The 27798-nt window shown below is 39.3% G+C and overlaps 1 protein-coding gene across 1 annotated transcript in view; it reads right to left on the bottom strand.

Annotated features, from left to right (window-relative positions):
- The window catches only part of slc4a8 (solute carrier family 4 member 8), a 47755-nt gene that overhangs the window by 15259 nt on the left and 4698 nt on the right, over positions 1 to 27798 (bottom strand). Inside the window, exons 2-6 of the mRNA XM_041782656.1 lie at positions 10999 to 11080; positions 6044 to 6196; positions 5514 to 5649; positions 3117 to 3277; positions 139 to 315 (exon numbers count right to left, since the gene is read on the bottom strand). Coding sequence (XP_041638590.1) covers positions 139 to 315; positions 3117 to 3277; positions 5514 to 5649; positions 6044 to 6196; positions 10999 to 11080 — 709 coding nt within the window. The remainder of the gene's footprint in view (positions 1 to 138; positions 316 to 3116; positions 3278 to 5513; positions 5650 to 6043; positions 6197 to 10998; positions 11081 to 27798) is intronic.

Genomic DNA, 27798 nt, shown 5'->3' with positions numbered 1-27798 from the left:
ATTACAACAGAAGATTTCAACTGGCCAGTACCAAAGTCTGTTGATATAATACCATGACATACATAAAAGTCTATTTTAATGCTGGCTGGCTTCATTTGTGCAACATGTGTCAGCATTTGAGGAAAATCTATGAATCACCTGCCAGGTGAGGCTCTGACTGTTTGCGTGTTCCCTCTGCGATGGAGCGTACAATGGGGATTAGGTTCTTCTTCTTCTCGTTCTGATGGTGGTGTCTCTTCAGAAGAGCCTCACGCACCCTTACCCTAACACTGTCATCCAGCTCATGGGATGCCTCCTGGTGGTCCAGCACCATGTCTGTAGAGCACAGAAAAAAACAAGCATTTTTTAATGAGACAGCTTTGATATTTACATTTTGAGTCCTTTATTTTTTCTATAAATGTTATTACATAATCTGTATGAATAAATCATAGATGAGAATACTGATGAGTTTTCCAATTGCGCAATATTTGATTTTCCTTTTTCCCTTTCAACATCTGTCAATACGTGAAGGTATAGTGCTGAACAGTCAGTAACTGTTGGAAATGGTAGGTCAATATGTGTCAGACATGTGTGGTCACATGGGACCACAGAGGATCAGCATCACTCTGTCTCTCTCCTCCCTCTCCTTCCCTTTTCATACCAACTCGCTGAGTCAGACCTGGATCTTTCCTTTCCTTCTGTCCTTTTCCTCCACAGTCAATCAAACTCTAGCACACATGCAGACACACACCCACACACACACACACACACACACACACACACACACACACTGCAGTACCTAAATTTATTCTGAGCACACTTCAAGGCCAGCGCCGATGTGTCGAGCTCAGCAGCAGCATAATCAGCCATGTTAATAAGGACAGTGACAAGAGATCAGCACAAAGGAGCCTAAAATGGGATCAAAACTCATAAATGGTGTGTCTTAAGATAACCTCTCTCCTAATATCACTTCCTTCTGATTTAAGAAAAAGACTCCTTTAACCTTCTCTTGACCTCTGATCATCAGTAACTCGGAGATGGATTAAAAAAACAGAGAATGCAGCCTCCTTTACTGAGCTTCTGTCACATTTAGGTCATGTAAATTAAAAGTTGCTGGTATTTTCAATTAGAAAAGTTGCAATCAAATTAAATCAGAGAATCATTAGTCAAAATGTCAGACTTTTTAAATCATGCTGGAGCTGAATAAGGGCATGCCGACTACCAAAACAAAATTTGCATCATTGATTTAACATTTAAAACTTCCTTAATATCAAATTTATTGTTTAAAACTAGAGTTTGGACACCTGAATTAGTTTTTCAGAATCCTTATTTACAAAACTTCAGTACCAATTTGGACAACTAGTCTGCACTGCTGGGGTTCAGGACACCTGTGTGTACATCTCTGCTGGCAGCCTGGTATCAATCTGCCTGGCTGGCCCACAGATTGATTTATACATTCCAGCTCTCACCTATGGTCATGAGCTTTGGATTGTGACCAAAAGATCGGGCCCAGGTGAGTCACACCCAATATAATCCACTGTCCACCTCTTTAAAAACTGAAGGCAGAAAAAGCCTTGAAATTTGTAAAAAAAAAAAAAAAATAAAATAAAAATTAACCGGGATTTCAGCGGTTTAAATGAGATTCCTCAGAAGGGTGGCTGGGCTCAGACATCCAGAGAAAAATGACAAGTGAAAAAGGAAATCTGATTGGGATACCTCCTGGGGCCACCCTGTGGAGCATGCCCAACTGGGAGAGATCAGAGGGCAGACCCTGAATTTGCTGGAGGCATTATTTATCCCATCTGGCCTGGGATTGCCTCACAATCACCCAGAAAGAGCGGGAAAGCATTTCTGCAAGGAGGGATGTCTGTAATGACTTATGTAGCCTTCATCCACTGCAACTCAGCAGAGCAGAAGAGGATGGATGGATGGATGCTATATAATAAATTGGAATCTAGTACTCTGATCCATGTCTCATTTGGACATTCATTTATGTGTTTCAACTGAGCGGGTTCATAAGTATCCTGTTGATAGCAGTGAAGATATGACATGCAATATTTCTACTCTTTGGTCTTAGTTTTCCACTCTTCCAAAAATAAATATGTGAATAAATAAAGAAGTCTGTCTCCTCTGTCATCTTGGCTGTGGTTTTGAGTGCAGGTGCGGTTGGCAGGAGTCACATTAAAGGGAGGTAGGGAGCTGTGAAGAGCTGGTGAAGGGGATTGGCTGCAGGCAACAAGGCTGTCCAGGCCATAAAGCTGTCACAATCTGACCGTGAGGGGGGCTAACTGATGGAGAGCCTTTAACCCTGTTATTTTTATACGTGTGCGTGCATGTGAATCGTGTGGGATTGGATAAGGAAGACATTACAGTGCTGAACTTATGCATCTTCACATTGTTTAAGAACATGAATCATTAAAGTACAGCCTTGTTTAGAACCTCATGGACAGTGCTTATCCATTTTTGTCCTTGCATGCAGTGGCTCTACAGGTGCATAGTTAATTGCACAGTGGTATGCAAATAAAGTTGAACTGTGTGACATCTCTTTCTGATTATAGATTTTGATGCAAATTAGGTTCAACAGAAGTTCAGCTGCATAATCCAGTAAAAACAACAACTGAGCCACCAAACTGTTCAGCTTAATGTCACGGAGCCTCTGCAACAACCAGATGCCCTGTGAGCATGAAATAGTACTTGACAGCTTGGAATTACTTCCTGAGTAATTTTAAGTCACTGAACACTGTTTTCTAAATGTCTGATAACTTGTGTGTCTGAGGTTTTCCTGCATCCAGGATGATGACGACGATGCTCCCCTTAGGTCTGTACTGTATGTGTGTGACCTCTCTCAGAAGATAAATCAATTTGTAGCTCATATCCTGCAGGCGTTTCAGCTGAGATATAGAGCCTGTTTTATGTCAGTAACTATAAAATCAACTTAAGGACACAAGTAAGAGGTGACTGAAGACACAGGGGAAGAGCGAGACAGGAAAATGAAGTGTGATATATCCATTGAACTTAGCGACATTAGATTCTTCCAACAATGATAAAACTGATTTTCTCTTACGATCATAAAAAAATGCTTAGGAAGGTGTTCCTCTTTTACTGAGGATAGAAAACGTGGTTGTACAATTTCCTACCTGCAATCTCTTCAATGGAGTCAGCATGCATGTCAAGCAGCACGCTGCCATTGATAATACAGCTGCGGAGCTCAAACAGGCTGTGAAGAGAGAGAGTGGCGACGTATGGCTTGCTCCACCTTTCCCCACCATCCTCCACGTCCTCCTCAAACTTCAACCACCTGTGAGGTACATAGAGGGAAGAAATCAGGGCCTGGAATGATCAAACTTCGGAAAAGTTTGAGTGAAAGGCAAGTATTGTAATTTTTATCTTTCCTAGACTTAGGGGAGCTCCTGAGGTTTTTTTCATTTAACTCTTAATCCTTGATGTCTGCAGCAGAGACAAAGGGTTGTCCGTACACCCTTGGAGATATATTCTAGGGCAGCCTTTCTCAAACTTCAGTATGCTGTGGCCCAGTTTGAACCTTAAAATTCTCCTGGGCCCACCAAACCTTCATACATCCACAACATAAGGATTCATTATTTCAGCTGACTCATGCTAACTGAAATAACTTTAAACATCTCTTTCCCTGCTGCTTCCTGCTGTAATAATTTATCAGTGACTTCAGTGAAACTTTATTAAGAAAGGATTTAAGGACTGACAAAGTACAGTTGAGAGGCCACCACTGTTTTCATATTTTTTTTTAATCAGATATCTATAAAATTCACTTACATGTCTTTTCTAATATTCATCCCTTGATAGTATTTACAATATATTTATAATAATAGCACATGACTGTTCTTGAATTTGCACAGCTGTGTTCCACTATGCTTCAACCACCTTCAGGTACAGTGGGATCCCTGGTCTCTGGCACTTTTATTTTGGGGGTCGGGGGCTGAAAAGTTTGCCTAAAACACTAATAAATTCTCAGAATCAGGAAGTGAGTGGACCAGTAGAATGCTTATTGAGGTGTCACTACTTAATCCAAAACCAATTAAACCGTGACAGTGATTTTGTGACAAAAAGGTGACGTACATTAAAATACATCAGTGGAGACTTTTTTTTATACTTGTTAACAAGTGATTTAGTATCATTTAAAATGAAAGCTTATGGTTTTTATTGTATTATTTATCTAGGGCATAAAACAACCCAGCTGGGATGGAAAGCTATATAGTATTAAATTACATTCAAAATGCTGTGGTCTGGGACCTTTTTTCTCTTTTTAACTGTAATTAATCTAATACCAATCTGCTTTGCTTTCTCTTGCCATGTATCTTCAGTAAATGTTTAATACAGCATGAAATTGAGCCAGCTTGTTTTTTTTTGGTCCATTTTATCTAAAACCCACTAAACTAAGCAGAGCAATCATACCTGCTTGTGATACTACATAGCCTAGCTTCCCCAGTGCATTCTGTTTGAGGGGCCAACACACTGAAATCTCTGGAGTCTAATGGCACTACAATCATCATACAACCCAACTGAAAAAATATAGAAATATCCCTGTAATGTTGGACTCTTGATGGCCATGCTAAAGAACTGACAAAAGTTAATGTAAAATCAAGAAGAAGGTGAATATGACCCTAATAATAACCGGTTTAACTATTTCTGCTTCAGTTTAAAAGCTAATCTATAGAAGCCCATTTCCGCAGCTTAACAAAAGAAAAATGTGGAAGTTAGGCAAAAAAAAAAAATCCTCATAATTATGAGATAAAAAGTTGAAATTATGAGATAAAAAACCATGTTGTGAATAATGACTTTATCTCATAATTATGACTTTTTATCTCATTATTTGATTTTTTAGCTCATAATTTCTCATTTTTTCTCATAATTATGACTTGTGATTTTTTTAAGAACTGCCTTACTTTCACATTTTTTTCTTTTCTATTTGGCTGAAATTGGCTTCCATACTAAGATGAGCCCTGTGTAGGCAAATGCTAGCCAGTAGGATAGCTCTAAGATTGCTGATCCATGCATTGATATTATTAAATCAATATGAGGAGGGCCTGTTCATTGGGCAATGAGATGTAGGTCTGATCCTAGTCATTCAACAAGACATAACAAGACAAGCTCAGTGAGTTTAAGATCTTTTTGTAGGGAAAGTTTTTAAGTAAAGGTAACATCAGGCTTTGAAATCATCGAAAGTTCTTCATTAAGCTACATGAAAACTGTACTGAGCTAACCACCTTGTTGTTCTACATAACTAGAACCACTTTCTTGCAGTCTTATGCTTCTGAATTTTGATGTAAATATCCACAGAACAGAATTAGGATTTGACACTTACTAAAAACTTGGATTGGGCAGACAGTATTGTTTTCCTCTCTTTGGGGTCTTTCTGCTTGAGTAAACTGACCTCAAAATGATCCGCTAAAGTTAAAATGAAACCCCCACTTGTGAACAGTATAGCTGCAGAGCTGCTGGCCTGTCAGAGGCTTTATTGCCTAGCATTGATGCAAACGGCTCCCAGAGGAGGTCCTGACCTGGCTGTTTCCTTCCACTCAGCATCCTTGCCATCTTTCACACAGATCTCGTCCAGCTCAGTGAACAGCTCATGGGCCACATGTTCAGCGTCCTCCTCTGTGCCCAGAATGAACTGAACCCTCTGGGAAGGTGTGTCTGATGAAGCGAGGGAGGAATAAGAGGTAAATTCGCACATATAAAACACAACATACTGTCCATTTGTATGCATTTTAATCATATTAACACACACATTCCCACAAACTCTAATATGTACACACTAACACGCAACATGCTGACTAGTTTCTACTGTTTGGTTGCCAATTATCAGGCTTGTCGATGTTAGCCTGGAGTGCCGTGTGTTTATGCAAGTGTGTGAGGTGCCCAGAGTATTGATGGGCTTTGTTTAACAACCACAGCCTCCTCGCTGGGAGGTAGCACCAAGCATGGCCATTTGTTTTCATCCTTTTTGAGTCTATCTCCCTTTCTGACTTGAATAGCAGAAGACGGTGTTGTCAGCAGAGCAGCGTGAGGAAAGGTTTGTTTGTGTTACCATGACTGGAGGCAGTTGTCTCAGTTTCCTCGCTTTGTTGTGTAGCGATGCTTCCAGCTCGTCTGTCTCTCTTGCGATGGCGAGAGCCGTGGGCCTTGTGGTGACGATGACTCTGCCGGGGCATCCGAACCCCAACAAACAGAGTCCTGTGTCCTAAAAGAGGCCAGAGAGAAGAATGTCATTTTTAAAGGGGCATTTTTGACCAAGTTTGATAGTAATTATGGCAAGCCTTTCTGAATACATAACAAAGCCCATTAACAAGTCCCTTAAAATGCTTAATGTTCACATAATTTTGTAGTTGTTAAAATGGCCATCCTATTACTGTATGTTCAGAGAGCATTACACTAAACGTATAACGTTTCCATGGTGATATTAATCAAGCAAAAATTCACAGCAGTTATAAATGGTCTTTCTACTGCATGTCTTTTGGTTTCTTTTCTACATGAATCTTGTGTTCATTGTCAGTTTTTGTCTCATCTCACTCAACGTCTGTCCCATTTGCTTGCAGGTCTATGATTACCATTTCTCTTTCAAAGCTGACACATAGGCCTGTCATGAATCCCATCCATCATATCAGGACATTTTTCTCTGACTCTAGCCTCATGGTGGGAAGCCTAAATGATTTCATAATGTCAAGTTACAAGTCATTTATATAGGAAGTTGAAATTTGTTGCTAATGACTTAGAATCAGTCTGGTTAGTATGGGAGTCATTTAACATGAGAAATAAACTAACAGCTCTTTTATTTGCAGTAGACTAAAAAAAAAACTTACAGTGAGGTTAGGGCAAGGGTTCTTCCTTCGCACCATGCCCTCGTGTTATTTATGGCAGATACAGAACTATTTTAACCTTAACATGGATGAAACAATATGAGCTGAAGTATGTAACTTTGCTAAGGAGATCTCCATATCTAATAGAACTACAGAAACGTCATTAAAATACCACATTGCTTGCATGTTACCCCCCAACTGAGACACAGAATGAATTCAAGTTTGCTAAAACCATGTTCAAAATGTAAAGTAGACTTAGGGAGCACAGGCACTCGTCTAAGTCTCCTGGTTTTACCCGGTCTTCAGATTAGGGACTTTCTTCAGAGAAGGTTGTGTATTAAAGGGAATGGTGGATTGCAACCCTTGAAATTTTCAGTTATATTTTCAGTCATATCTGAGGTGAAAAATTTAGTTTGTGTGACCAGTGAGTTTTTCTTGTACTATTTAAATTGGCTGAATGTGTGTTTTAAAAATACAGAAACAAAAAAAGTGAAAATTTTACTGCTTTTCAGCTGATTAGTAACCAAAATAAGGAACTGAGAAAATCTAAAGGCAGCACAGGCCAAACTTCAGATGGAAACATCATGAAAACCCATAAGTATAATTCATAAAAAGCTCATGTTTGCATGGCGATTAACTTACATTACTGTTAGCCAGCATTACAAGCTAACATCCAAACTCCTAGCTTACAGTGAGGTCAATTAGCTAGCTAACATTTCTATTAGCCAATAATTCATGGCTAAAACTGAAATGTAAGCAAGGGCTCCATGAATGTCTGATGTTTGCTTTGAATTTTTCGAGAAACAGTTGTCATCAAATCTCTGACAGCCACTCTCACAGACAGTTAATCTGGGACACTGTTCATCAGAGAAGAAATGCAGTAATTTACTGGTACAATGTATTACCGGTTTTAGATTTACAAAAAAAAAAAAAAAAAAACATTACAGACTAAGAAACTGAGATTAAATTATGTATGGACCAATTTTGGGAGTAGTTATATGAACAATGGCTTGCTTCAGCTTCTTAAGCTTTTACGAAAGCTAACATAGCTATGTCAGCTAAGTAATTAATATTACTTCATAAGCCAATGTGGCTAAATTAGCTTTAGCAATGTGAGCAAATATTGCTACAGCTAATGAAAATACCTAGATAGCATATCTACATAGCTGTTTCGTGAGCTTAGCTTTAGCTACGTTAGTGAAGTCGCTATGTTAGCTATGTTGTTGCTAGGTTAGCTTTAACAATGTGAGCTTTAGCAAATGTAGCCAGCTAACTTAGCTATGTAGATACAATATATATGTAGTTTACATAGCTGCTTTTTGAGCGTAGCTAGGTATGTCCGTTATCTACATAGCTTAGGCCAGTAATGGAGCTACGTAAGCTACGTGAGCTGCATTAGAATGTTTTCATGGAGGAAGAACTTTTTTCCTGTAAGCAGACTGTTTACTCTGGTTTATTGAACATTTTATTATTAGGTTTTGCAGGTCAGGCTTTTGACTTTCAACTTTTGATATTCTAACCTTTACCTGAACCCTTACCTTAACTGTTACCCTAACCACAAACAGAATCTTAATCTGTTTTTATTATGGAAGTTTTAGCGTGTATTTCTGCAGTGTCTCAGATGAACGGTCTGTGAAAGTGGCCATCAGAGATTAATGGTCTGCACCCAGACTGACTGTCCTTGTATGATGAGCCTAGGTTTGATTTTCAACAATGAAACTGCATTATAACTTTAAAATGTATTTAGCTACCCACCCTGAGAGTGATGCTTGAGCCTCTGTGAAGACATGGTGGAATCAGAATATGTTTACATCCAGCAAACGTTTCTTTTTTTTAAATTGTGATACACACAAGTACTTTTGCTTCTGTCTCCTCTGAAGGGTAAATTTAAAATCCTTGCTAGCCGGGGATAAAGTGAGATCTTGTGTATCCAACAAAGACCAACTTCAAGAGAAAAGTAGGATATTGAATAACATCCAGATTCAACAGGATGCACCAATCTGAAGTGAGTTCTTAAATGCACTCATTGTTTAGGATGTCATGTACACAAGGCATCATATTTTTATACTATACGTACGTATTTTGAGAAAAAGAAGGGATGCAATTTCACTGCAAATGAAAGGGTTTTTTTTTTGCCTCTTCTTGACTCATTTAGTAAAATTCATGAGTGTGGAATCTGAACTGGACTGCAGGGTTATTTTATAAAATTCATATTTCCCCTGCAGACTGTAGATGTAAATGGCAGAGTGAAGGTTGTTGCCTTCACAGTAGATACAGTTTGACTGCATAGAAAAAAATACAGAACATTTTGAAGCTAGAGAATTATAAAAATGAGATCTGTTGTGAAAAGAGAAAAGATAAAGAATATCTTCTTGCTGATCTTCAAGGACAGGAAAAAGATCTAACTCCATACAGAAAACAGACTAAAAGGATAAATCAAAATGTAATCAGCTAAAGCTGTTAAACTGAAGGAAAACATGCTCCTCTTCTATTCTCTTTAAAGTCTCTGACTGTACATAACAAAAGTTTAACACAGCTTTTGACATTCTTACTTTTACCTGAACCCTTACCTTAACTGTTACCCTAACCATAAACAGAATCTTAATCTGTTTTTATTTTGAAAGTTTTAGCGTGTATTTCTGCAGTGTCTCAGATGAACGGTCTGGGAAAGTGGCCATCAGAGATGAATGGTCTGCAGCCTGCAGACTGATTGTCCTTGTATTGTGATGAGCCTTGGTTTGACACAACATGACAACATGCTCATAGCTAAATGTCATGTTGGTAGAAAATTGTCCTTTTCCCAGTTGGCTAGACTAAAGTAGTTGCAACAGTTATTTAAGCTGAGTACCCAGAAAATGTTGGCTAAGCTTAAATCTTTATTTTCACTTATATATCTTACATCATTAAAGAAAATCCCTATGACATATTGTATCAACAATGTTCACTATGTTATCTTACATTGTATAAGAAACTCAGTGTAATTTGTTGAATCAAATAGTTAGGTTATTAATAGTGCACCAAATACTTCATAATTTGTTTACTCAACACTAATTAAGTTTGATTTCTTTACAATGTAGCAACCACCTCATTCTCCTAAAATAATACTGATTGGTCCATCTGATCTCAGAGCAGCCACAGTGACTTCAGATTGGAGCTTTGAAAGATGGATCTGCTGATGACAGACACAGAATCTGGCCAATCCATCAGGCTTGCAAGGCTAAGGCCGGCCACACACTACGGTATTTTAAGCCCGATTTTAGGCAAGATTTGATCCCCCCGACCATTGTGGGGGTGTATACTGACTGGAGCTTCGTCGCAAACGATTATTTGTCTGAGTAGTCTGCATGTGTGTGGTGTCAACACGATTAATTTACTGCTCCAAATCGCGTCGTAGACTCCCAGACCCTGAATCGTAAATATCAAACATGTTTGATATTTACGTTTCTAGGTTGTAGTGCCTCTGACAGAGTACCTACAACAACCAATGAGAGCGAGCACACCGGGTAGTGTCACCAGACAGATTATATATGTACATTCACCGCTCACAACCATAAACACAACTATATCTTAATTCCAGCCAGGATTTCGTCCTGAGTCTTTCCCTTGTTGTGTGATTTTGCTGCACCTGTAACGCATGCCAGGGCAGCCTGTTGTGGAGAGACAGCAAGACGGTATCGACAGACACACGTGTTTTTGTTTGTTTGTTTTTTGTCTAAAGTCAAGTGATCACACGAGGTCGTCGGCAGGTCGGCTGGTGTGTGGTCTCCAGTGATCTGACAATCTGGCTGAGTCGTCTAGTGTGTGCATTCAGAGGATTAAAGATGAAAAATCCTTGGAAATTGTCCTGAAGTCTGTGGTCTCCCACAGTTTTAAAATCGTTTCAGATTAAAAAATCATCTAGTGTGTGGCCGGCCTAAGTAGAGCATAGAATAGCTTTTATTCACAATCTCCTCCTCTCTCCTTTCTCCCACAAATAGAACTCTGTAGAAGTATAACACAGGCTTGTCTCTTCACAGGTAACTGCATCCAACTGAATGACTTTTTTGATTTAAAAATAGAAAGTAAACTGGTTAAGGAACATGCAGCAGCCTTTCTTGCCCACCAGGTGGACAGTTCCTGTTGTTGATTTAACTGCTGCTGTGGACATTGTATATGTGAGAATACTGGACATGATCATGTCACTCACCCTCTAGTTCCTCCTTCTCATAGTGGATGTTCAGTATCGAGCTGGTACCTCCCTGATCCACCACCACCTCCTCATCTGGCCTCTGACAGAAAAAACAGAGACACAAAAAGACAATTAAATTCAATGCCAGTGCATCTTCAGAAGCCTTACTGTTCCTTAGCTAAAGTTGAACTTTGCAGACCACTTTCAGTCTTCAAGAGAATTTGAAAGGTCATTGTGTGCAAAGACAAACAAGTGACACCATAACAAAGACACTAATTGGTCAAAACGGCAAGAACTTCTCAACAATGGGCATCAAATTCCAGACAGGCTATTCTTAGACCTTCTGACACATGCACACACAGGGAGAAGGCACACACACATATCCATTAAACACAAACACACTCATGCCAGAGGTGAACAATTGGAGAATGTGTTAGGCTTTACTGTCGAGGGGTAATCAAATCAAATTAGCAGAGGGCATTATCGGTCCGCAGTGTTGGCAACTGCTGCATGATGATTCTGTGTTTTACTTCCACAGTAGCAGGGCTCTTTGCTCAAATGTTGGGTGTGTGTTATCCATGGTCATGTAACTGTCCTTTGATAATGAGGGCAGAGAAGTAGCTCCACAGCAGAGCTTTGACTCCAGTGCTGCTGCAGCGTCTCTGTTTCTCTTTATCCATTTGCACGAGTGTACGCAACAGACATTCAATCTTAAATTTAATCTCTGAGACTGTCCCATAAAGTGTTGAGCAAGTCGGTGTGTGTGCTACGCTGCAAGCATAAACATTTTCAACCAATCCCACTGCCTGATTTGGGGGCAGAAGTGCACCCTTTAACACATTTTAGATGTAGATGCATGTATGTGAGCATGGCATGTAAAAGCCTGCTGAAGCTGTTAGAAATCAATAGTTTGAATCTATAACTAAATGCAAGTGCTTGAGGGAAAATACACACACAAACACACTCTCAAATCTCTACATAATGGATGTTTCCACCCACTCAATATGAACACATGATCTATATGTACCCGATGTCTTCTGTGAGGATGGTAAATGAATAATTTTCTGGTAAGATTAAAACTCACAAGTCTTTTTCTAGAACTCTAGCCCATCCTTGAACCCCTTTCACATATGAACATAACTCCTGGATATCCCCAGTTTTTTACAAGGTAAGCTGCATGTGTGAATGCAATCTGCACAGTCTTTCACCTGACTTTACCCAGAATATTTCCTAGCATATTTGCCATGTGGTGTCTGGGTGAAAGCAGCAGAAAACGTTCAGGAAAATTCACCACAGGGGAGTGGGTGGGAGTGATGGCATTATATCATGTGACAGTATTTGCACATAATGAAACCGCTTCATTGTGTTATGTTCTCCTCTGCTCTCTGGGTGAAATCATTATTGAGTTGAACTACAGGTAGCACTGATTAAGAGACAGAAAATACCATTTTAGCTACAGATGGTGGACTTTGATACTTTGCACTTTCATCTCATGTGCTTCCCACTCAGACCACAAGCCCACCTCATGTCTGACAGGGATAATCTCCCTGTAAAGGAATCCTACAGTTTATTTGTGAGCGTTGTTATCATTGTAACTTTTACAGCTGGAGATAGGTGGATCAAAAATATCAGACAGCCACTGACAGAGGTACTTTAGTCAGATTATCTTAACTTCAGTTAGATTTTACATATCGCTGGTGTCGGGCCGAAACAGTGTATCTCCAAAATCAACGATTTTAGGGAATGGAAAAAAATGCTGTATGTTTTTATGAAAAAACATTGAATGTCATAGTGAGAATCTTTTTAACACTTTTTATTGCTTTAAAATTGGCTAAAACCTACTGACAGATGTAAAGGGTGACCAATAGCACTGGTTTATGAAAAGAAAATTAAAATCATGAAAAATGGAGGTACAGGTTTTTGGCTCGACATCAACGATATTTGACATTGTTTACAATACATATTTTAGAAATAGTGGAAAAAAATCAATTTTGACCCCTATCTGTGATGAAGTGTTGTTGATTGTGTTAGTCTAACTACTTGCTGGATTTATATTATCTTGCAAAGGTGAAGGATTGGCCAGATTCCATGTCTGTCATCAGGCAGAAAGCTTCAAGCAAAAATGCCTGTTCCTGGTTAGAGAGTGACCCAACCAATCAGTGCCATTTGAGGAGAAAGAAGCAATAGCTGCTTTTTAGGTACTTTTGCTAAAGCTCCCCTTGCTAAAGCTAACTTATCTAAATTGGCTTAAAGGTCAAATATTTTACCCCTTGAAGACAAGTTTATATTGGTCTCAGAGGTCCCCAAAACATGCCTGTGAAGTTTGTTGATGAAAAAACACTCCAGTATTGGATTTTTGCATGTCTTAACACCCCTCTGTTTCAGGCCAGGGGCACATATTTTTGCTATAAAAGCCTGAAAAAAGTGTATTTCGCATAATTTGTGACATTTAAGTATGTTAGCCACTGTTCATATAACTACTTCTAAATTGGGTCTAAACATAATTTAATCCCAGATTAGACCTCTGATCTTTTTCTGTTTTAGTTATGAAATGTTTCTTAGCTAATGTTCACAGACTCCCAGACTTTGTTTGTGAATTAAGTTGAATTTAAAAGAAAATCTAAAACTGGAAAAATTCTTTACCAGCAAATTATGAACAGTCTGTTAGAGTGGCCGTCAGAGATGTAGGGTCTCCAGCCGGAGTTCTCTCCAAATCCACTGCAGTAACGGCACCCTGTAAACGGTTTCCCCCCGGTTTGATCTGTAATAGCACCACTGTGAGGTGCAAATGTAAATAACCAGCTCAGGAGGACTTCTGGGGCAGTCCTCCTGAGATTTTCTATAATGTTTCAGTACTGCATATGTAGAAACAACTTCAGGAATGATTAATGGTGGAGAATTTTGAACTCCTTCCCAAAGTAAATTGCCCTGGAAATAAAACTGTTCATCATGACTGCATAACCAGATGCCACAACCAACACAGAGGAGGAGAATGTCAGAGAGTTAAAGCAGAGCTGTTCAGTAGACTTAAAATAAGATCTCACTTTAAACACAGATTTAAAGCACAAAGCTGAAAAGCTTTGCATGTGTTATAAACCATGTTCTGTGTATTTATCCAAAGATAAATGTAAGAATTATGATGGTCCATTCAATCTGTCCGCCTCTCTGAGGGGAAACTCAAGATTTACAGCCTCTGCCAGGCTGTCTTTTACTGTAATTGGTCAGTCCAGTATCCAGTAAGGAGCAAATGCAGCACACACTACAGCTAGCACTGCGACACAAAGGCTGGAGAAGCAAAAATAATTTCAATTTGTCTTCTTGAAGTGTGACCGGAAAGAGCTGAGAGTGCTGTACAGAGGGGTGAAATGGAAACATCTTGGCCTGTCAGAGAAGCATGTAAGAGGGTCCACATTAATTCTGGTGAAAAACAGCAATACTTGGAACTAAATACTTAATTCATATGATCTTTTAATGAGAGTTATTGATCTCTTCATATATACCAAATATGCTTGTCCTGTGTTTGTATGGCTGTGTAACACTGTAAGGTGTGTGCTTGTGTGGCAAGGCCAGCAGTGATTTTTCTTAGATCTCCTGTGGTTTAGCTGATAAAACACCATGCACAGTTTATTGATTACAAAAAAAACAACTTCAGAATCATGCTGGTTTCCGCCTACAGTTATGAAAACTAGGGGTAGAGCTGTGTATGTGTGTTTTTATGTTTTCTCTATTTCTGACTGCATTTTTGTTCGCTCTCATTGCTAAGTGTTTTTTTTTAATCTTCTGTCTCCTTCCTTTAGCCTCCCCATGGTGCTACACACTGAACAGCTAAGCACATTAACACAGATTGTGATAAGAGAAAACTAATTAACATGCAGTGCAGACAGATAAATGTCTTACCTGATTCAAAGCAAAAATCTAAATCCAGCTCCAAAAAGTTTCTTGTTATATTTTTAAGCCCACAGCTCTAGTATCATTGCAGACAGTCACTTATAGATTAAAACAGCTTTGTGATCCCAAGACATCCACTTACTCACAGGTGTGTGTGTGTAAGGCCTGATGCTACCTCCCCTAACACCCTCCTCAGTATCAGAGCTGTGGGATTTCTTTCATTTTCCATGACTGAGCACTTCTCTGTCCCATGATAATTGTGTCCTCTCAAAGAAGAAGGCCACTTAATTAGGAAGTCATACTTGGGCTAAACACTGAATGTGACTCATGGTTTTATAATGATGTTTATGTAACAGACAAATGTGTTGGTAGAGGAAAAGACTGGGTCTTTAGATGTAAAAACATACTCTTGTCTCCATCAAGGTAGCCCAGAGCAAGACACTAAACTAACACTTTAGTGCTTATTTACTTGTATCAGAACTTATGGAAGTTTAACAGATCAATCGTCTGGTTTTAGAAGTGATAAATACGATATACCACGAGCGGCCAATTTGATCCTCTGGAGTGTTTTTTGTCCGCAACAAGGTTCAGCCTGACTGTAATATTTTTTTGCAGCGTTGCATAAAAGTTACTTGTTCATTATCATGTACATGGCACAGTGATTTATTTCAGCATATCCCTACATAATCCTACTGCTGCTGTAATTACCCATCAGAGAACCAAATTAATGGCTCAAGTTAAAACAAAAAATCTGAATGTTAGGTTCTTTTTAAAGTACATTTCAGCACTGAAATATCTACATTATTTTGACATAAATACTCCTATGTTATATACAGTGCCTATAAAAAAGTATTCACCCCCTTGGATGTTTTACCCTTTTATTGATTTTATAAATCAATCATGGTCAATATAAGTTGCCTTTTTTGACCCCCCAAAAAATACATAAAACCCTCTTTAATGTCAGAGTGAAAACAGATTTCTAAAAAGCAATGTCAATTAAACACAAATATTTAAAGTAAAATAAGTGTTGCATAGATATTCACCACCTTTAAAGTGACTGACCTAATTCAACAGAGTTGAAGCCAACTGAAGCTAGTAGTCTCACAATTAATGAAATGGAGATCACCTGAGTGCAGTAAATGAGTTTTAAAGGATTGTAGCATAAAAACTCCTATGTCTGGAAGGTCCAGTCACTGGTCTATCAGTATTCCTGACTACCATTACACCACGAAGACAAAAGAAAACTCCAAGAAACTCAGAGGAAAGGTTATTGAAAAGTAAAAGTCAGAGCACAGATTTCCAAAGCACTGAACATTCCCCAGAGTTCAGATAAATCCCATCATCAAGACATGGAAGAAAAAGGCACGTGTAAATCTGCCTAGATCAGACTGTCCTCACATAGTGAGTGACTGTGTAAGAAGGAGTCTAGTGAGAGAGGCCACCAAGACGCCTATGACTACTCTGAAGAAGTTGCAAGCTTCAGCTGCTGAGGTGGGATAGACTCTGCATCAAACTATTGCCTGGGTTCTTCATCAGCTAAAGCTTTATGTTATAGGGGCAAAGAGAAAGCACTGTTGAAGAACAATTATATTAAATCTTGGCTGGTGTTCACCAAAAGGCATGTGGAAACTCCATGGTCAAGTGGAAGAAAGTTCTTTGGTCTGATGAGACCAAAATGATGCTTTTTGGCTATCAGACAAGACGCTATCTTATTCAGTCTGCAGGATAACTACAGCTTGAGAGAAGTCCTACCAGTGGGGACCAACTTTAATATAGCAAGGATGATGCACTGAACTCTGTGGAAGAGCACCTTCTGGGTAAAAGTGCACTTTTCAGCATTTGTAGGCAATCAAATTAGCTTGTGAGCAGATCGTTTCTGCAAATTTAATATCCATAAATGAAAGCAAATCAAAAGAATCTTTTCGGTTTCCTGGGTTCACACCAGTAAAGTCTGTCAGAGTGAAGCATCACTTTGACTTAAGCAGTATACACTACAAGATCATTAGGAATTGATTTTGGCTCCTGTTGATGTGTGCCTATTTTCTCTTAATTGTGTCTGTTCCTAAAATAATGGCCTAAGTCATTTTTTGCAGTTGCTTTATGTGTCCTATCCAGACTGTTAACCAGAGTTTATAATAGACAACAAAGAAGGATTTTTCCTCCACATTGCATATTGACATTGGCATTTTTAAATCTGTTGCAAGCTGTCCATGACCACTGTGAAATATCTCCCCTTACTTCCATTACCCATCTACAGTATCTACAGCTGATCAGACAGAAGAGAGAAAGTCCAGCATCTCTCCTGATAACATAAGGGAGAAATCTGATGTTAAATATGAACCTCTCCTGTTACTTTTAACTGAAGAGAATATCCAATATGTGTTACAACTTTGTAAGCATTCTAAAAAGTAGCAGAAAAAGCTCCATGGACCATAAAAATACAGAATCACCCCCCTAAATTACAGAGATGCTGGTTCATACAGGATAAGTATTACCTGTGTGACCTCTGTGTGTGCTGAAATATGATCAGTAATTTGCTCTGGACATTTAGCTGTGCAGATTACAGACATGGTCGACAGACGTCCTACATGATTATTATAAATTACCAGAGGTCCATAGACAATTCCAGTCCTGAACAAACAGGGCATAAAAAAATCTTTGATGACTAAAACTCTGACTTAAATTCAGTTTAGTTTTTTAATGAAAGGAGGCGTAAAATAGAAATGTGAACGACACTAAAATGCAATTAAGTTTTTGTCGGGCAGTCAAAATCCATCAAATCATGATGATCTCAATGCATCCGTAGCTCTTCTGCCTCTCAGCTGTAGACAGCAGAGAGCCATGATGACAGGGAGCACAGTATGCAGCAGTATGATTTGGCACCAGATACGCCTCAAAGGGTTAAAATGTTTTTTCTTGTTGGTAGGAGATAATCCTGACTATTCTGACACTGATCAGGCCTCATCCAATCCTCCCCATGGTCTGTCACAGTAGCGGGAAAAAAGAAGCCCACAGATTTGACTGTCATTTATTCCAGAAATTGGCCTAAGTCAACTTCAGAAAGGCCTAAGTTACAAAGACATGCTCATAAATTGGCCTAAGTCATCAAATCCTCCTATGTTATATTGACTGACAGCATTGTTTGTACGTTAATAGTCATCTGTTTTCATAACCTTTTAGTGTGGAATGGTAAATAAATATGTTATAATTTATATTTGATTCAGTTTTTTCTATCTCCTGAAAAACTTAAAAATATGACTTATTATTTTAGGAAGGTGACAATATGGAAGTAGTATTTTTCAAGAAAAATGCCCCCTTTTTTATTTTAACCATGGAAACAACCAAATCTGTGAGGAAAGAGTGGGGGAAGACGTGCACCAAATAGCACCAGGATCAGGATTGATCAATGTGTGGAGGACTGTAGTCTCTGTATTTGGGCCCTGCTCTACCAATGGTGATTTAAACTGGCACCCGCTGCTTGCTATTATAGCAAACCCTTTATATAACACCTAACCCTCAGCAGTGTTTTCAAGCATCAAAATGAATATATAGAAATGGTTAATTGTTATGCTAATGCCTTTCTAGCTCAAACAGAGATCCCATATTTCAGTCTGTTTCATAACCAGCCAACAACTTCTCACAGGAGCTTTACAGATTTGACCAGTAGTTTCTAATTTACACATACATGACAAATCAAATTGATTCAGCTTTTTTGGTGTGACCAACTGTGACAAACACACACACTGACCCGTCTTGTATTGTCTCCACATTGTTATCATGAAGTTGATCGAAAGCAAACTCTTCTGTGCATACAAACATCCACTAGTTGAATCTCTTCATGCTCTTCCAGCAGTAGCCTGCTTCACACAGACATGCATACACTCAGTGTGTTGGAGTGTTATCAGTAAGTGCAGCTGTGGCTGCCTCTATGCACTGTGTGGGTTTGGGCTCCAGCTGGAGGCCTTGGGCTTCATTAGAGCTGGAGCTTTACCAAACACCGGCACACAATAAGAGAGAATGGATGAGAGAGAGAGTCGCTAAAAGCTCTTTGTCCCAGAAAGGATGGTACACTATCAGATCATCAATTAGTGGATCCATTCAATGCACACACGCATACATTAACAGAAAATGGAAAAAATCAGTATCCTGAGGCTCATTCAATAATTGTAACTTTGACTTCTGGTTAAAGCGGTGTTTCAGTGAATGACATTACCAGAGAAAGAGTGTCTTTTAGTTTGTGTTTGCACGCTGGATTATATTACACAGCTATATGTCCTTGTGACGACCCAGTATGACTCCCAGCTCATGGTCATCCTAGTTACAGTTTTCTAAAAACAACTTCTTAATGAGAAATTAATGCAGGCATGTGTTTTTTCTACAGGTTAATGGTCCCCTGTCATTCCCGCGTGTCACTTGCTTCAGCTAATTTAAAGCTCACCTGGCACTTAAACTTTTGTTTGCTGCTGCTCGCCATAGGAGAGCTCATCAGCGGCCCTCAGAGCATGCACATGTGCGTGATTTTCCACTGACACGGTGAATAATTTGTGTTTTTTGCAGCCTGCCTCTATCACTTGGCAACCATCCCCCTTTTTCTTCACTTTTGTCCTCCAGCTCTGTATCAGTCACAGCGCTAGGGAGGGTTTATGACTCGAACATAATTTCAACACAGATTACCGCCAATGCACCAGAGAGTGGCTCCACAGTAAGGCCCCAAAATGGCTGCTTGTCCTTGAGTTTCTGCCCTTTACTAGCATGTGATTTATAAGCACTTGTTATAAACAAACACTGGAGCTGCCTGCTGCTGAAAATGAGGCTTTGACTCAGAAAAGTGGTTGAGGCACATTTGAGTTTTTCTGTAGTCTTCAGGGGAATGTGACCAAACAAAATTCCATGTTGGCTCATAAAAGATATGCTCAAGATTTTGAAGACTTTTAAAACAAGCTATGAGCGTGTATGAGCATCAACTCTAATTACGCTTGCAGGAAAAAAAATGTCCAGCTTGTTCTGTTATCAAAAGATTGCTTTTTTAAGCTCTCAGACTGTGAGAAACAAGATTCGCTGGGTTAATGTAATGAAGATTGAACTATTTGGCAACAAATCTAAACATTATGTCAGCAGGAAACCAGGGATTTTTCATTACTTGCCCAAAACCATCCCAACAGTGAAGCATGGTGATGACAGCATCATGCTGTGGGGGTATTTTTCAGCACCAGGAATTGGAAAACTGGTCAGATTAAAAGGAAAGTGGAATGGAGTAAAGTAGAGAGATATCCTCAATGAAAACCTGTCCTGCAGTGCCCGGAGGTTCATCTTCTAAAATGACAATGACCCTAAGCACACAGTTAGGACAACACTGAATTGTCTGAAAATGGCTTCAGGACAACTTAGCCTGAGCACTGACTTGAACCCTATCAAACATCTCTGTGGAGACCTGACCTGTCCAACGATGTCCCCCCATCCAACATGACTTTAAGAGGATTTGTGGAGAAGAATGGCTTAAAATCCCCCAATCCAGGTGTGCACACTTGTTACATCATGTGTTGTACTGAAAAAATGAATTTAAATGATTGTAGAATCGGGCTGCAACATAACAAGATTGAAAAAAGTGAAGGGGGTCTGAATTTTTTTAATATACTGTAAAAAAGGCCCCCCCCCCCCCCCCCCCGAGTCCACTGGTTGCCATGGATCTCACCAGATGTGAGCATTGCAGTCTATCTGGTTGTAAGATGTCACTAATATTTCCAATTTTCACACTTTAATATCTATCACCGTCTCACAGCTTGACAAATACTGTAATGTATTTTTTTGTGCGGCTGTTCGTCCCTGAAAGATGTTAGACTCTGAGAACAGAAGGGTGCAGAGCAGCCTCACACAGTGTCCTACTTCAGATGATTAACCTCACACCGATGCAGAAAGTGACAGGAGATATGAGCGCACACGTTTAGGTGCATCCACTATGAAAATCAGGGCTGAGCCCTGTGTTTAAACAGAGGACTTTGGTGATTCCACCAACACTTAAATTTCTTCTTTGTCTGTAAAAGAAGCTGTAAGATTGGGTGTATTTAACCTGTTAGTAGTCCCTGCACTTGAAATGTTCCATGAACAAGTCTTACAAACTGACTGTTGCTGATCTTTCACAGAGCAGGACTCCTACTCTGCCAACATTTTCTTACAACCAGATTTTTTCCAACAGATGGCTTCTTCTGTCCAGTACAAATCTCATGTTCATACTAGGAAGTCCATACCATGTTAAGGTACAACAAAGAAGGGAGAAAAAATACCATGGCAACGTTTAAAAAAAGTATTTATTTTTTAAATCAAACCAAATTAAACATTTAAATCAAACAATTCTCCAATTAAACCAAATAAGGCAGAACTGAACCAAATTAGACCAAGTCAAATGATCAAATCAGGCAGTTTACTATTAAACTGAATTAAACCAAACTAAAGAGTCTGAAAAGCCAAATTAGACCAAATTACTTAAAGTTACTTCAAATTAGAACAAATCAAATATTTAGAGCATGAAGTATGTAAGTCAATAAAGCCAGTAGTGTGGGATGTGCGTGAGTGAATAGAATGTGTGTAAATGTTGTAAAATGCAAACATAACTAAAGCTCAACCTAATCTAAAATAACTAAACCAAAGTGTGGTATACCTGTGGAGGCCAGGTCAGAGAGTGAACGTGTGACTGCAGGAGCTTAAATAACCTCAACACTCTGGGCCCAGGTGTGTGACATTACTCTAATCAAGGAGCTGAGCTCACCGACACAGGCTGGAGACACTCAGACTGACAATACCAAACATCACATGATGTCATGGACATCACAGAATACTCTGTACATCACTCAAGCACAGTGCACTCCTCTTCATGGATGGAAGAGGTGTGCTTGACACCTTACCATTGCCAGCACGTGCATAACCATGGGTATGCAATGTGGACATGACATATGACCTATCCGTCCATTCCTCCTCTCAATCATTGTAAACAATAGCAAAGTGTAAGATGGACTAGAGCTTGTAAACCACTTTTCTATTTTGACTTCTCACATCACAGACACAGCAGTGGGAGCAAACTGGGGTTTCCTCAGGCTTTGCCTGGTTGAGTACAATCAGACTGGTTGAAAATATCTCGTCAGACTGAGAAACATTAAGATTGTTTTCCAGTTCGCTTTATGTCCCCCAGAAAAATCATGCATAAATTCACTCATGCATTTGAGCAGGCATACAGTAAAGAGCAGAAGTGAGTCTCTAACAGTGCTGTTTCCCTCAAGACTTTAACTGAGCAGCCTGCTAAGTAAATCTGCTGACTGTTTAAGCAGTTTTATTTTCTTTATCCACATAAGATTGCTCTCTGTGATCAATACACTAGTTTGGGGAGGGGGGGTATGCCTTTATTTTTTAGAAGAGGATGGTGGATAGAATCAGAAACAGGGATGAGAGAGTTGGAGAGATACGTGTGGGAAAGGAGCCACAGGCAGGACTTGAACCCGCCCGCCAGCCTGCATGCATAGGGTGCGACCTAACCACTAGGTCATCTACACAGCCAATACAGTAGGTGACAGCTTCACATGTTGCAAAATCAAATCAAATTAAAAATCAGGTTTGGTGTGAAAAAAATCTAAGATTTTTGAGTCATGTTGCCTACTCATACACGCCTGAAGTTCCCAAACTAGATTTGAACTATAATCTGTAGTTTAAGAAATAACTCAAATCACTGGGCTATATGGAATAGAATTCTTCACATTATTTGCAGGCTCATGACCTAAACTTAGTATAAGCCTTTGTTTTATGAAAATTTGACTCAGAAACTTAAACCCGAGCTTGGCTCACAGCCATCTGCCATAGCCAGAATTGTATGAGTGCCAACTTATTTAATGCCATACACTCAATTCTGCTTCCCAACAGCCTTTGACCTCCATGTTTTTGGACTGGGGCAAGACGACGGGCTACAGGGCGAGTCTAAAGGAGTAAGCAGATACAAATAAATAGACAGGCAGACGTACAGACAGAAAAGAAAGGAAGAGTGCAGGTGGACAGAAGAGAGCTACAGGTTATGGATCAAACTTTTCCTTCTTCATGTGCTGAATCCAGGAATTTGCAGTAAACACTTTAAGGTGTTTCAAGACCAACAAAACTGACTAAAGAAGTCAAAATGTTGATACCTTTCATTGCAATGTGTTTTTATTTCACACAGTCCTCATCATTTTATTAATGATAGAATTGAAAGCCTGAAACAAGACATCTATTTTGTAAATAGTGATATTAATTTGGTACTTTACACAACACATATTAAACAGAGCAGATTTATAACAGACAGCATCATACAATGAAACAAGAAATTCTAAAAACAGGTAAAAGTCAATATTAAAAGAGCTCTATGTAAGATTTTTGCTTTAAAATATCTTCAACACATAATGTCAGCTATCTGATATCCACGGTCGAGGCACCATTATCAGAGCTAAGCAAGTTTGCCCTGTGGCTTCTGCTCTAAAACGCGTCCCATTCAATACACTTTACACATTACACACGTAAAAAGACAATAAAATTGGTCAATACTGCACCAAGTAGCGAAGTTGTTCATTCATAGAAATGGTCACAAAAGTATCGTCCTTTTTAAATTGCCTCATATGAATCAATATTTAATTTTATGCTGTGTCCGCACTAGAGGTTCAAATATACTTTTTTCATTTTCATTTTTAGTTTGTGGTACTTTTAAGTGTTACGTCACTTACCTCCTCTGTATACATGATGCTGGTAAATCACCTTGGTCTGCGTGTGTATCAGCTGATAAACCAGAGGCTCGTTCATGAACAAGGAGCACGCCGTCGTGGACGAGCAACACAATGTTGTTGTAGTTCGCCTAATAGCCAGCGGTGTCGCTACACTGATATTTTTCTAACTCTTGCATAGGGCCCCTTTAACAGATTAAAAGCTTTTTTGTAAAACAATGTCTTGGTAGAGAAAAAAATCAGAACTGACTCTGTAACCTGTTCTAGGCTGTTCCAAAGTATGGGAGCTCTGCAGGGTGTCAGCAGGGTTTTAAAAAGTATTAAAAGGTGATAAATTAGAATTGCCAAATTTAAGGCCATTAAAAGTGTTAAATGTGGTTTTAGAGGTATTATTTTTTGAAAAATAGATGTTATTTTTTCAGGCTATGAGGTGTCCTATTCCAATTGAAATTCTATCTGCTAAAGTTCGCGTTAGTTCGTTTAAACGTGGGCTAGCATGTCTGGGCACATAATTGAAGATACTCGTCTCAATCCTGAAGTCTCAACTTTGTAGGCTATGTTTGATAATGTCATATTCAGTGGTCGTAAACACGTTGCGCACTCAACTGAGTAGCCAACTGGCTGGCTTATCTTCAACGTCAAGACAACCATCATCGTCGTCATGGGCAAATGCAAGTTTTCTGACAGCGGGGTGGAAGACCCAGCGTTTAAGGACTGGCTCAGGCCTGTAGTAGGGAGTAACCAGCAGGCTTATTGTTCAGTTTGTAAAAAAAAACATCAACATCAACTGGATGGGAGCTAACGCATTTCGGTAGCATGTGCAATCCACTAAACATAAAAATGGAATGTGCGGTCAGCGAGAGCAGTTAACTCTACCACTCTCAACTTTTTGTGCTGCTGCACCACCACCACCACTGCAAACTGGTGCCATGGTACTAACCAACGTTACGGCTCCAGCAACTGCGTCAGACCTCCGGGTGAGTATGGGCACCACACCAACGCTGCACGCGGAGGCTGTGTGGTGTCTAAACAACTGCAGTTAAACACCATTCATTGAACTCCAACAAAGGAATAGTGGGGCTGTTTTAAGAAATGTTTCCCAACTCTGACATCGCAAAGTCATTCACGTGTGGTAAAGACAAAACCGGTTACATCATCAGATTTGGATTAGCATACTTCTTCAAAAAACAGCTTGTTGATGGCATCAACAAGACTGGGCCATTTGTCAAAAACGGCCCAGCTAATCACTAAATCCAATACACTCAGAAGGAGATACATAGAGAAAAAAGAAGAACTGGTTAAAATGGACAAAATTATTGAAGAAAAGGCCGTGCAATTACGACACTTGTCATAAGATTCTTTTGCTCATGAGTTCATATTAGGCCTACAGAACATGTTCATGTTAAAATCAATAGCAATACAACAGTTCATGCAGTGAATGCCAGTCAGTGTGCTGGAACTATCTCTTTATTGCACATATGTCGTTTTTTTAAATTTTTAAATTTTTATTCACAAGGTGAAATAAATGTGCAATATGTGGTCAACATCAGTGAGTCTCTAAATCTATTCTGTTGTGTATAGTGTTACATACAGTGCTTAACAAATGTATTAGACCACCTGTCATATTTGTCTCAAAGACCATCCAGCATCAGGAAGTGCTTTAATGCAGACTCTTTCATTTTCAGTCAGCTCTCCACGTTTTACCATTTTGAACAGGAATGAGGGATTTCAAACTGAATTCACCCAATTTTGAGCTGGCTCACTGGGCTTCTCTGAGAAGTCAGAAATGAATCAAGCATAACATTCAAGCACTAAAACTCATTTTTCCGTTCAGGAATAACAGTAAATAACTATAATTTGACATATTAATCAAGAAATATTAATGTGCTTTACTATTTTTTCCATTTTTTTGTACATCAGTAAATTTGAAAATTCATGGATAACAATAATAATTATTTTTGGCATTAAAAATATCATTTGGGTTAAAGAGCTTCTACATATTGGTGTATTAACCATTGCAGAAACATAAGAAATGATTTTGGTAATTACCAGTGCTGTTAATTTAGGGCAGCTGTGGCAGAAACCTGACTTTGGTTAGTGTTAGGGTGCTCTAATACATTTGTTAAGCAAAATCTGCGTAAATGTTAGAATGGTCGCTGATTAACACTTGCAACTCAGTGTCATGATGGTTTTAAAAAAATTTCGAAGGTAGTAAAAAAGGTATTAAAAGGTATTAAATTTAACTTAAGGATTACTGTATATACCCTGCTCTGACAGTAGAAGCTCTATCAACCTTGGTTTTCAGTCCTTGGTACAGCCAGCAGAGCTACCAGAAGATCACAGGGGGGTAAAATTTGTGCCCTAGAAAGGAAAGAATCTATCAAAAAAATTGCAGCCCAACTCCTACACACTGTCTAAATTGTGCAAATATGCACAATGTGTAGGAGTCAGATTGCAATTATTTTCTATTTACAAAAGTTTCCATTATTGGGTGCCTTTGATTTCTTTTTGTTGCCCTGGTATCAAAATTTATATTGTCTGATTTTTATTAGTATTATATTAAAGTTAAAAAAAAATCTGGCATTATGACAACCAAATCTGAACTCGCCACATTTCTTTGGCAACAATTTCATACAGGCTTTATCACAGTACATTAGAGTGAAACACATTGTACCCATCATCCTGATGAACAAATAGAGCAGCAATGATTTTCCTGACTGAAAGAGGTAATCAATGGTTCAGGCCAAAATGCCCTTTCACTCTATTAGGACTGTGAGGAAGGGAGCAGTGGGTGCATGAAGCCAATTTTAGAGAAGTGAGGCCTGCTGGGTAATATGAAGAGCCTGTAAATCCAGAGGAAAAGCTGACGAGATACACGAGACAGAATGTCTAGATCTTCTAAAGAGAGACGGGATGGGGATGTTAACTTTGTGTGGATGGAAAACGACAACAGCAGTAATGCGAAAAGCTCTGATAAAGTTGGTTCTCGAAGTGCATCCATAATTCAGCTGCACTGTTCAGACTTTTGAGATGTCTGTCACAGACTTCACTGACCTCTTTGCCTTTGACAAAACACTTGAACAAATCTCTTGAGACTTCTTCCACTACTCTTCCTGATTGTGTTTCTCCTCTATCCTCTATTTTTGTGTGACCGTGCCAACACCACCGCCCCTCCTTTTTCCAGTCGACCACTCTCCTTCTTTTTCCAGCAGCACTCTGAACCGACAGCAAGGACACCGATACTGACTCAGACAACTGGGTCTGTCACTTCCAGACCGGCTCTGTGTCTGAGGTCGGTGCTACAGCCACGGGTTCACACTCTCTTCTTAGCTTCGCGGCAAGACTAACCATGTTGCAGAAACACACAAGACAGAGCCGTCTGCACACAAGGAGTTAACATGAATGGTTGGAAAAGAAGATGTAATGAAAATAAGTGAGACAGGAAAGAGAAGAGCTGCAGGAGATAGGATTAGAGGGCCGGCTGTTTTGACTGCTTCAGCCCACACACAGCATGAGTCATACACACCTTATTCAATTCCTCACATACAATCCCGCCTCCCAACGGCCCTCGCGCTATAATTGTTTTCATTTCAGAATGACTACAGCAGCCTTGGTCAAGTCTGTGAGTGAAAGATAGAAACATGCAGGGTGATGAAAAGGCAGATGTTGGAATTTTAGCTTGTTTGAAGTGAAAAGAACATTCTGGATCTGAGGACCTTTTCTTGTCATGTTTGTTTCTTGTGACTGACTTGTGACTTTAAACCTCTTCTACTCATTAGTGTCTGCTTTCAAACAGACTTAATCCAATTAATTTGTGCCGTTGGGTATGCTGAAGATCTGTAATGGTTTTCAAACATCATCTAGTGTCATTAAGACATTCAACTAGAAGAATTGAGACCCTTTTAACAGATAAACAACTCAAAATGGTTGGCTATACAGCATCTCTTATAAAACAGACATTCATTCATTGATGATAGGCTAGCATGGCTCACTCTCTCTAAATGGACTCTGCTGCAACAAACTGATTAAAATAAAAGCCTGGGAGGGATGCCAAATAGAAATGTGCATAAGACCATTGCAATTAAGTACTGGGGGGATTTAAACTTGAGACAAGTGTATGACATGAATTATTTTAAGAGGACTTTGAATCACAGTGTGATCCTGTTGAGGCGAGGATACGATCAGTTCATCTCTGTATGGT

Source organism: Cheilinus undulatus, linkage group 3 (assembly GCF_018320785.1).
Source record: "Cheilinus undulatus linkage group 3, ASM1832078v1, whole genome shotgun sequence".
In the NCBI taxonomy this organism is placed as follows: domain Eukaryota; kingdom Metazoa; phylum Chordata; class Actinopteri; order Labriformes; family Labridae; genus Cheilinus; species Cheilinus undulatus.
This window is presented reverse-complemented; position numbering and strand designations above follow the sequence as displayed.